Consider the following 11,371-nt stretch of genomic DNA (forward strand, 5'->3'; position numbering starts at 1 on the left):
CTCTATGTGAACCCTAGATCTCCTCGGTGCCTATATAAACCGAAGGGGTTAGTCTGAAAAAGATATTCATGACCATAGTCATACAGTCTAGACTTTTAGGATTTAGCCATTACAATCTTGTGGTAGATGAACTCTTATAACACTCATATTCATCAACACTGCCACATGGAGAGCATCCTCAGCTGACAAACCCCACGGGCGCGGTGGTGTATTTATTCCAACGAAGCAGTCCAACGCAAGCAGAAAAGTAACATGTTGAAGTGGGTGTTAACTGAGCTAATACAGCCAGATCTGGGGGGGCTGAAGTTGTGGCTTTGTGATAAAATAACTTAGTCTTAAATTCGTGCGGTAAGTTCCGATGATCGACAAACCACGCAAGAGGCAGAGACGAGCTATACCCGAAATCCAAATAAGCATGTCGCAATCACTTGCAGGAAAATCACTTTTAACCACTACAATTAAACCCGCTCAACTTGCAAGTGTCGGCTTTAGTCAGCATCGTACAGTGGTACAGGTCATGGTACAACAGACGGCAATAACAGAGGGCTGTATCACAGCTCGCCAAATCTGTAAAACTAGGAGTAATCGTACAGGGAGATGCTCTTGTCATCCGAAGCGCTGGCGAGCCGGCCAGCACGGACTCCTTCCCCTCCCGGCGGCCGGGATGCAACGACGGCCCAGACCTGGTCTGAGTGGTTGCTCATGGTCTGAACTGACGCCCTCGCATTGATGTCCCAGAGCCGGACGGTGCGGTCGCTGGAGCCTGTCGCCACCGTCATGCCATCCGGGCTCACGTCGATGCTCAGCACCCAGCTCGCATGACCCGACATGGCCCCGATCAGGCCCTTCTCCTTGGCATCGTAGATGTGGATGTGGGAGTCATCACATCCGGTCAAGAGCACGTGGGGGTCCACCGGCGAGAACACCATGGACCTCACTGGCATGTGGTGCCCCTCCAGGTGGTGGAGGAACTTCATGCGGACCGCATCATACACCGCAATCGTGCCATCCATGGATCCACATGCTAAGAGCTTGCCATCTGGACTCCAGGCCACTGAAAGAACAAACTTGCCGCTGCCTGTTTTATCAGCGCGGGCTCCCTCTGGACGCGGAACAGGAAGGCTGGCAATAGGTTGCCACTTCTCCGTGTCCCAGAGTTTTACTGATCCACTGCCACCACCAGCTGCAGCCAGAGCAACACCCTGACAAGGAAATCATTTAATTCATCTGTTATTTGACAAGTGCATACAAATTGATTCCACTGTAATCAGAAAAACCAGGGCAATTAATTCACAGGTTTCCTTCGTAGTATGTGCTAGCTAATTGGTTACAGTGCCATACTATATATATACATAGTCAAGGTTTCAGACAAAGTGGCATATGTTGATTACGCTGTCAGATCACAAAAGACTCAAGCAAGAACCACTAGCCCACAAAAATATATCGACTGTATATGGAATAAAATCATGTCAAACTAGATATAGATCATGCATGTTCGGAACATATTAAATTTAATATGTCAAAGTAAAGTACACATTCGTAAAGTATGGAACAGAAATCACTTTAGAGTTAACACTATACGCCATTGTTGCAAGTTCCAGCAAGAAGCAGTGAATAGCACTAGAAAATAAAATCATCTCACAAAATTCAGTACGATTGTGAAGTAACAATGTGATTCATAAACAAGAGATGTAACAGAACAGACAGCAGCTTACTTCGGCACATTATTTCTTCTAGCAATACTTGCTTTCAAATGTGGACTATGTAAGTATTTGTTAACCAGCTTAGTGAGGCCCCAAAACAATACTGCAGAAAGATGAACTCCAATCATAAATAATTTAACCCCACAATTATCTGCTTTGTTCCTTAATCACCTTAACTTACCGAATATAGTCGTCTAGAAAGCATAGTATAGTACAACATAAACTTCATAGCGTAGAAAACAGAAGCTAATAGGTTGAATCACAAAACGTACACTCTTGCAGCCTCTAACCAAGTTATCTCACTAAATCAATGCAACAATGGAAGTAAATATTCAGTACATACCTAAAATAGAAGACAAGGCTGGCATGTCGTAAAATGCAGGCCAGTGCACCACACTGCTTTCCTAAATTGACAACTGCAAACCTCTCCCGCTACATGATCTTCGGATACACACAAATCATCAATGGCTTATTCTAGCAAATTGGACCCGTGGCATAGTTTTCATGTAACTTTGCAAAAGCAGTCTTGTTTCCTTCTCATTTTTTTAAACCTACTAAAACAACAACGAGATGTCCAGCCAGGCCACTATTTTCCCAGGGCATTCTATACTGGAACGTTGTTAAACTACAGCACTATTTGAAAGAAGCCCACAAATTTCTTCGGTTTCACCCCTCAAGTAGACTTGGTAAGAAGCAAAGCATAATGTAAACCTACAAACTCATCAACAATCCAAACCAGGCGGTTCTATCATGGCATTCCGTCCCCAAATCAACCAAAGCTACGATAGCATTTCACTGAAGGCGCACACCTTACAAGCATCTCTCAGTCACTCAACCTCTTGGCAGTAACAACTTGTGAGCAAGATCACGGAGGAAAAGGAAGACACAAAGCCAGCGCCATACCTTGGGGTGGAACTGGACGCCCCAGACCTCGGAGGGCGCGGCATCGAGCGTGGCGACGGATGCGCCGGAGTCGACGTCGAAGACGCGGACGTGGCTGTCGATGGAGACCGCGGCGGCTATGACCCCGGCAGGATGCGCCGCGAGGGATATCACTCCGAGCGCGTGCCCTCCCGCCGGGGGGGACGCGGCGGCGAGGTCGTCGGGTTGCCAGGCGCGGACGGTCTCGTCGATGGAGCCGGTGAGGAGCAGCGCCGTGGGGCGGTGGTCAGCAGCGGGCACCCACGCGGCCGCCCAGATCGAGTCCTCGTGAGCTCCGTCCACCGACTTGAGCCCCGCAAGCTTCATCGCACCCTCTCTTCTCTCTCACGAACCAAACCCTAGGTGTTTGATCTGGCTGCTGAGGGGAGGGGTTCCTGGGTTTTGGAAGAGGTTTATTAGAAAAACGTTGGAAAAAAAGGGCAAAACTGGCTTTTTCGAGAAAAACAAATGTGGCTGAGTAGCTGGACCTCTCGTGCATGGGCGCTGCTACAAATCATCCGACTGATACCTTCTCACGCCGTTGGACCAACGACACTGCATTCGTTGATCTATCACAGCAGAATAGTCGCCATCCGGCAGTGCAGCGCTGCTCATGTTGTCGGACTGGTGTTCCTATCCAGAGATGCTCCAACGCAACGTGCAGCCTCGGCGATGTTCCGTCGCTGTGCCGACACCCCGGGTGATGCTCCATCACAGCAATCGAGGCCCAACGATGTTTCATCGCAACACCGACGCCGGTGAGGCCACCACAACAATGATGATGATGCAAGAAAAACTGGCGAGCCCCTAATTGGAACATCCACTCCAACTTTCTCGTCGTCCTAAAAAACAACAGCTGTCACAACGCAACAACCCCTCCCCGCAGCAATGCATGGCTCTGCCCCTGTCGCAGCAACAACAACTTCGTCGCTGGAAGTGCGAGAGGGCGGGGCGTAGGGAAAAGGGAAGAGATGGGTTGCTGATTGGATTTTGGTGGGAAGAGGAGAAGGGTGTCAGGGGACTCTGCAGATTGGAAGGAAGAAGACGACTCACTCGGCCGAGAGAGAAAAGGGATAAGGTGAATGGACCGTGGGGTGGGTCCCATGGAGGATGCATGGTGCGTGAGGGACGGGGCTTATTTGAGAAAATTGCACAAACCACCTATTTTTTATACTAGTGTTGCACAAAATGCGCATTTTACAGGTTTGTTGCACAAAACACCGCATATCGCGATAATTCGTTATAGGTAGGTCTAATCTATCATTTATGTGTGTTGACACGATTCCTAACAACTTGATCCAGTTTTTAAGTACACCGATGGCAAAAAAACGGCCACATCAACAGCCAATTAGAACTATCAATATCTCACAATTCTTTTGCTGGAATTGAGCTAAATTTTCCTGAGAATATTAATGAGTGAGTGCATTTATGGTTTTTTTTCATCTTTTAAAAATGTTAAATTTTGAACAAAAAATTGAAGTAGCCAACTAACATTACAAATATCTCACAAACTATTGGTCCAAATGAGCTGCATTTTTTTAGAATAGTATTGGATACATGTGTGCTTTACTTAAATTGTTTTCTGCAACACCATGAAATCTCATGTGAAATAACATAAGATTGCTACACAAATCTAAAAAGATTCAAAAATAGCCAAAATTTCATGTGAAATAACATAAGATTGCTACAAAAAATTGTGCATCTCCAATGCTGCCTTTTTTTTACCACCGATGCACTTACAAACTGGACTCACTTGTCAGGAATCATGTCAACCCATCTAAATGATGGATTAGACCTAACTACAATGAATTACCTCAATATGTGATGTTTTATGCAACAAACTTGTAAAGTAGGTATTTTGTGCAACACTAGCACCAAAAGTAGGTGGTTTGTGCAATTTCCTCGGCTTATTTCTCAAGAGATCGGATGGTTGAAATAGAACAATTTTTTTTTTGAGATAGAACGTTTTCCCTCGTGCATTGTGCACAACTGGCCCATATGCCGATTTGATTTAGCTCACCCAGCCCGACATGGGCCTTGCCCCGCCGCGCGCCCCAACTGGGCCCTTAGTACCGCACGCGGCAGACGCCGGCCTTTTAGTACTAGTTGTAATTCTCTCCTCTCAAAAAAAAACTAGTCGTAATTCTCATATTTTGTTTTTGATTTGACTAGTCGTACCTTTGATCTAGCAACTAGATAGATTCCCGGTCGCGATTCTTTATTCTCTTGTGATCTTCTCCCGCTTCGGCAGGTAGTTGACAGTTGAGTAGTTGCAACAGGTAGTTAAAACTAGATAGATCCCTGATTCTCTCGCAGGTTGGTTGCAGGAGGAGCCACTATAAATAGAGCCTACTCCTACCACATCTCCTGAGAAACCCAACCCAACCCAACCCAACGAGAGCTAATATCCATCCTTGGAGCTAACCGATCAGATCATGGCCATGGGGACTAGGCGCGCCGCTCTCTGCTTTCTTCTGCTAGTCGCCGTCTTCTTACAAGGCAATCCTACATTGGTTTCAGCGGATGGTTCGTAATCTCTCTCTCTCTCTCTCTCTCTCTCTCTCTCTGCGCCATTCTTGCGCTGGTTTTAAATTGGAATTTAATGTGATGAGAAAGATTATACTACTACAAGTTACTTACTGATCTACTAGTACGTATCATCTGTGAACTTCAGAGGAGTGCAAGTATAGGATTCCGTATGTACCCTTCTGCAAGGGGTGGAGCTGCAAGGTGGAGTGCTGGCTGGAGGCCAAGCTCTTCCGCGCCCGTCTGCAGGAGCACAAGTGCATCAGGGGCGGCATCAAGGGCGCCTGCTACTGCCTCTTCTGCGGGAAGCACCTCCAATGAAACACATACATCATCCATCCATTATTTGCTCGCTCGCTCGTCTAGTAGGCATTACCACTACTCCCTCCGTCCCATAATATAAGAGCGTTTTTGGCACTACACTACTGTAAAAAACGTTTTTATATATTATGGGACAGAGCGAGTAGTTATTTATCTCGAACGTTCCTCATCCACGTTCGCTTATCCAGCTGAAGCCAATAATTCCTTTTCTCATAAACGAATTGCGACTAGTTTATATTAAGGTAGCAGCAGCAGCTCTAGTACGTAGGAGCTTCAGATGTAGTTAGTCTCAGTTTGGAGATTGAATTCTTTCTCCCTTTTTTTTGGCTTCCTAGATAGCTTCTACGACCATGTAATGTCTTGCTTCAACTAACGTTATTATGGATTAATAAAACTGTATGATGATCTCTGCGTAACTGAAATGCTCAGAAATGTTTCAGAGATGTCAGTATGTCACGTCATAAAAAAAAGGTTAATGTCAATTCTTGTATACGTAACTCAATTAACCATCCTACGTGTCACTTCATCATAAAAATCTAAGACATTTCTGGAACTCAAAAAATATCTGGGTCCTAAGGTAACTCATGCCCTTGGAATCCAACAGAAGAAAACGTTTCAAAATATCTTCAGCCATAGATTCCTCCCTTCATACTTCAGAGCTTATTTTTAGCTAATCATGTCTTCGGAGATCGACCATGCTACTTACTCCCTTCGTTTTTAAATATTTGTCTTTTTAGAGATTTCAAATGACTGCCACATACGGATGTATATAGACATATTTTAGAGTGTAGATTCACTCATTTTGCTTCGGATGTGTCACTTGTTGAAATTTCTAAAAAGACAAATATTTAAGAACGGAGGAAGTACTAGTTACTGCTTACCACCACATACAACATGATGGTAACATAACTTAAGGAAATTTTGTACACACATTACCAAGAAATAAGGGGTCTATGGTCAGTTGTACACCTCTGCCATCACAACCTTAATACCGTAGTCCGGGAGGTACAAGAGATATCTGTAGCGACGGAGATCATGCTGCGAGGTCACTCTCGGATTTCATCTCCTGAGCTGTTTGCCTATTCAGTGACAAGTGAGCACAACACTTGTTCGAATGTGGTGTAATCAAATTCAGAGTATGTAGTTGCTAGTTTACTCAATCTACACACTAACAATGCCGCGCTAGTTTAGTTTTATCTATGCCCAGATCATTAATGTTAGCTACATGTACAAAATAAGCTCAAAACTTTCATTGATCTAACTATGTGGATGAATGGAACCTGAGATGCCACAACCACACGAGGCAGGTTGCCTCTGTTTAAAGGAGCTTTTCCTTTATATCAGCTTGTGTGTCACTAATTAATGAAAGCATGTGCACGGTTTTTTGTTGTTTAGATTACTATAATAACCATAATAAACAAAGGAAGATACACCTTTTCACGAAATATCAACTGTGCGTCCATTGACTAGGGTAAGTCACAATTCTTCTTCTTTTTGCTAACTACACGTTCTCTACATCTATTAAACAAAAGGACTGATACACAATAAACCCGCCATAATAAATTTGCTTACTTAGTAAATTCATATTTATGTAGTACTCCCTCCGTCCCACAATGTAAGACGTTGTTGCAAGCTAGTTTAGTTTGCAAAAACATCTTATATTATGGGACAAAGGGAGTATATTATTAAAAGTGATTGTCGTTTCAGACATGGCCTATGCAATCCAGAGAACGGCGAGCGGAAAAAACTTAGAAACAAGCTAAAAGTTCATTACTCACTGTGCCTTCAGCGTATTATTCTGACAAATCAAAACTCTGCCCTTTTCCTCTACCATCTGGAAATGTGCAAACAATACTTAAGATTCTTATGAGTAAAAATGAAAATTGATTACCGCAAAAGTACTTAATTAACATATTTCAAACCTCAACATCACTCACGCTTCTAATGTTGTTCACATATTCATCGGTGTTCTGCCTATTTTGAGCCCTTTCCCCTCTAGTCACTGAGTGTGAGTTTCTTCTTTTGGATGGTTCTGCCTCCTTGGCCCGACGTTCAGGCGCTGGTGCTGGCAGCATTTCATGGGCAGAATTATAGCCACTCAGCAAACTTGTTCTATGCATAGAGCAGAAATCAGTCCCATATGCTGCACTCATGTTACATCCTAGAACCATGCAGCGTCGGCCGCCACCATGTTTGATACAACTATCAGTTCGCCCTTGTGCACTTTTCTCGCATCCTTGAAACTCGCATCGCCTTCCCCCACCATGCGCAATGCAAAAATCTGTGTTCCCTTGAGCACCCTTCCCACAACCATCATATTTACATCTCTTGCCGCCACCGTGCTTCACACAACGGTCTGTGCGGCCTTGACTGCTACTACACGCTCCCTTGGTGCATCCACTGACAGCACAGCCCCTCCTTTTGTGCATCCTTGAACTATGGAAAATGCATAGAGGTGTGCCTCCATGTGCAACATTTGTACAACCTTCAACCATGCAGCCCTTTGAAGGACTGTCGTGGTTCTTGCAATACCTTGTACTTCCCTTGGATGTATTGCTGCATTCTTGGTAGGTGCACATCACAACTTCACAGTTAAGACTGCAGATTGCTGTGCTGCCCGTACTATTCCCAACACTTCCTACAACACTAACTCCATTATTTCCATCGTACGGCGTTGGCTGCACTCCTGTACTATAGACGGTGTTGAACTATGTGTTGCATTCTGTAGAAGAGGTGTTGACTCGTTTCTTTCCTTTAATCTTGTTGTAGAATTTCCCAAACCGATTGTTCTCCTTATCTTCGCCCCCAGGATACACGGACACAGCAACAACATCCTGGGTCACTTCCGGGTAGAGTACTACCACTTCTGCTTCCAAATCACGGTTCTCATCCTTCTCAGTGTCTCCCTCTGGTTCTTCATGAAGATCATAGATTCCTGTGCTGACCATAGCATTTCCAGCGTTAATCTTCACTCTGGTTCCACTATGTCCTTCATGCTTGATCGATCCTTCTGATTTGGTGCATGGTACTGTGCTGGAACCAGTTTCACCATGTGAATGGCCTCCACCATGGGAAATACGTAAATCAACGCCATCTTGCACGATATGAGGGCAGCATAATTGCCCCACATTGTGGCATTTGCAGGTAGCACCCCCTTCTGTCATTGATGGCGACACAACAACTTTCTCTGTACTTTCAGATCTTGTGGCCTCTTTTGCGCAATCAACTGCTGCAACAAACACCTGATCTTTGGACTGCACGGCCTTGTTTTCACTTAATGAGGATGTGATAGTACCTTGATTTTTTAATAACAAAGATGTGGCAGCACCTTGCTCTGTCACTGACAAGAATAGGACAACTTCGGCCTCATGTTCTGACTGCATAGCTTTGCCCACACAATCACTTGCTACAATAAGCTCATGACTCCTAGACTGCATAGCCTCTTTTGCAACATCACTTGTTGCAAGAAACACCTGATTTTCAGGCTGCATAGCTTCTTCTGCCTTTAATGGGAATGTGGCGGCACCATATTCTACCATCGACAAAGATGTTGTACCACCTAGTTCTTGTTCTAACTTTGACAAGCATGTTGTACCAGTAGCATCTTGTTCTGAAATTGGCGGGGATGCTGCAGCTTCAGCTACATTTTCAGACTGAGCAACGTTAGCATCATCTTCTTCTTCAACATTGCCATCTTTTTCGACGCTATCTTCATAAGTGGTCAAATCAATAACATCTAATTTGACATAATACTCATCATAGTCCAAGTCAATATAATCCAGTAATGTCATTACTGAACCTGAAACAACAAAAGGGTGTATGTGATAGCCTGATAGGCATGAAAAAATGCAGAGAAAATAGATGTGTACCATTACCAATTTATGAAACTGTCAAAGATAAAAGGTGCTGAGAAAACAAAGGCATGGCTGCATTTCTAACCATATCTCTGTTATTATTAACTTTAATATAGAATGATTGAGCTGGTGGTGACGGTGGCTCCACCTTGGAGGATCCTGTCCAATGTGGATGGATCTGTGCACATGTACGATGTTTATATAATTCTACGTGCCTTACCGGTCAGATGCAAACTTTCAACAAGATATAATTACCTATGTGTTCTAAATAGACTGGCCAGTAATATATTTGCTAAGTGATATTATATTTGCATGACTGAATATGGTTTTCTCAAGGAATATGTCTTAACCAAGTAGACACAAGTAATGACGAAACTAGTTTTCTTCAAAAGCTTTATATCCCCCTTTCACGTTTGTGGACTGGATAATTCTGAAAGCGGCACTATTTGGGGGAGCATTCCACAGTGAATGTGTAAGAAATTTTCATGGATGATATGCTAACATAGCTGAAGGTCACGATATTGCTTGATAAAGCAAGTACTATCACTGATGTGTGCAGCACACTCATGAAACGGTTTGCCACCTTATCCTACATTCCCATGCTGTCTGATAGGTTTTGAATCATCAAGATTTGCCGATACCTGCACGACATCTTTTTCCCCGGACAACAATGTGTGGGCGTCATCCTTCAGAAAGGTTTGGGGAGTAGCAGTTATTGATACTCTCAGGGATATGCGCTTGACAAGAAAATGATGTTAACACACTAATTCATTCGGTTGGATATAAAATTGAAGCCTTCTAATACACTTCCTAATCTTCTTTTCCCAGCCTACGACGCACCTGTTTCTGGTCTCAGCTGTCGTATGTTTTCTCCCGTCCCAATCTATGTAAATACCCTAGCTTCCTCAGGTCCTAATTTACAAAAATTCGAAGGCAGATCCCATTTCCCTCAATTTTTTCTATGAGTGGGTTGATAGAGTTGATTCGCACTCAGCGCAGTGGCGAAGCAAATAAACAACGCAAAAGGTTCAATTGATCAATTCCATGGAAATTCTCCAAGTTTGAAACCGGCTAGCAAGACCTCCGGGTTCGGCTATTATTTATCCTACTTTATCAGCATTATAGCCTCTTTGATTCGTAGGATTTTGAAAACATAGGAATAGGAAAAGTGTAGGGTTGGAGTGGCATGCCCATTTGAATCCTATAGAATTAGCAATGATTGTTTGATGCCACGAGAAAAACAAAGGAATTGTAAAAAGAGGTTGGAGTGGATGTTAAATTTCCTATGAAATGTAGTACAAAAGATTCCATAGGAAAAATTCCTATGGGATCCAATCCTATGAATCAAAGGACCAACATAGGAAAAAATCCTAAGGATTTCAATCCTCCAGAAATCCTATAAAATTCCTTTGAATCAAAGAAGCCCCCACATTGATTGATCCTCCAAAACCTCACAATACAGAAAAGTAAACAAAAACTCAGTAGAGAAAGCAAAACTCTTGTGAACAATCTGAGAAAGTATAGTTAGGGCGGTTCCTCTATGAAAATAAGAAACCTGTGGGAGTCCGGGTAGATCTTCGCGGAATCCACGCCCAGCCCAGTGGCACGGGAGTCCGGGGTGGGCGGCTGTCCTGCTTAAGTGCTTATGCTTTGAGGCAGGATGGCTGAGGCGATCTCGCTGGAATGAGGAGACGAGGAGGGGTTTTGATGGCGTCAGCAGATTCGAGAGACTTCTGTACGAAACAGGGTTGACCGGCTGGGTGCTTACAACATCCCCAGCCGCGCCTTCGACAAAGCCCACAAGGCTCATTTTTCGTCGGCATCAAAAATCGACCTAGTCGCATTCTAGAAGCCCACTTTTTACAGATTAGAGTTGAATTTGGCGTCAGTGAACCCAGGCCGAACACGACACCTAGGGCGCCTGGGAAACAATTGTTGGCGCGAAAACAAATGGGCCCACCGAGTCAGCGACTTGGCGCCTTTGTCGTCCTCATCGCCTCGGTTCCTGTGAGAATCAATGCGAAGGTTGTCGCGCTGCCACGCTGG

At 44.2% G+C, this 11,371-nt stretch overlaps 2 protein-coding genes across 2 annotated transcripts; both read right to left on the minus strand.

The window, feature by feature from the left end:
- Positions 1–395: 395 nt before the first annotated feature.
- LOC125530000 (WD repeat-containing protein VIP3) lies at positions 396–3,024 on the minus strand. The gene is made up of 2 exons (XM_048694414.1): positions 2,607–3,024; positions 396–1,202 (listed from the first exon to the last, which is right to left on the minus strand). The coding sequence occupies exons 1-2, from the start codon at positions 2,949–2,951 to the stop codon at positions 576–578; spliced, it is 972 nt and encodes a 323-aa protein (XP_048550371.1). The 5' UTR covers positions 2,952–3,024; the 3' UTR covers positions 396–575.
- Positions 3,025–8,062: 5,038 nt separating this feature from the next.
- Positions 8,063–11,020, minus strand: LOC125530001. The gene is made up of 2 exons (XM_048694415.1): positions 10,881–11,020; positions 8,063–9,270 (listed from the first exon to the last, which is right to left on the minus strand). The coding sequence occupies exon 2, from the start codon at positions 9,260–9,262 to the stop codon at positions 8,180–8,182; it is 1,083 nt and encodes a 360-aa protein (XP_048550372.1). The 5' UTR covers positions 9,263–9,270; positions 10,881–11,020; the 3' UTR covers positions 8,063–8,179.
- Positions 11,021–11,371: the final 351 nt, after the last annotated feature.

Source organism: Triticum urartu, unplaced genomic scaffold (genome assembly GCF_003073215.2).
Source record: "Triticum urartu cultivar G1812 unplaced genomic scaffold, Tu2.1 TuUngrouped_contig_6001, whole genome shotgun sequence".
NCBI lineage: Eukaryota > Viridiplantae > Streptophyta > Magnoliopsida > Poales > Poaceae > Triticum > Triticum urartu.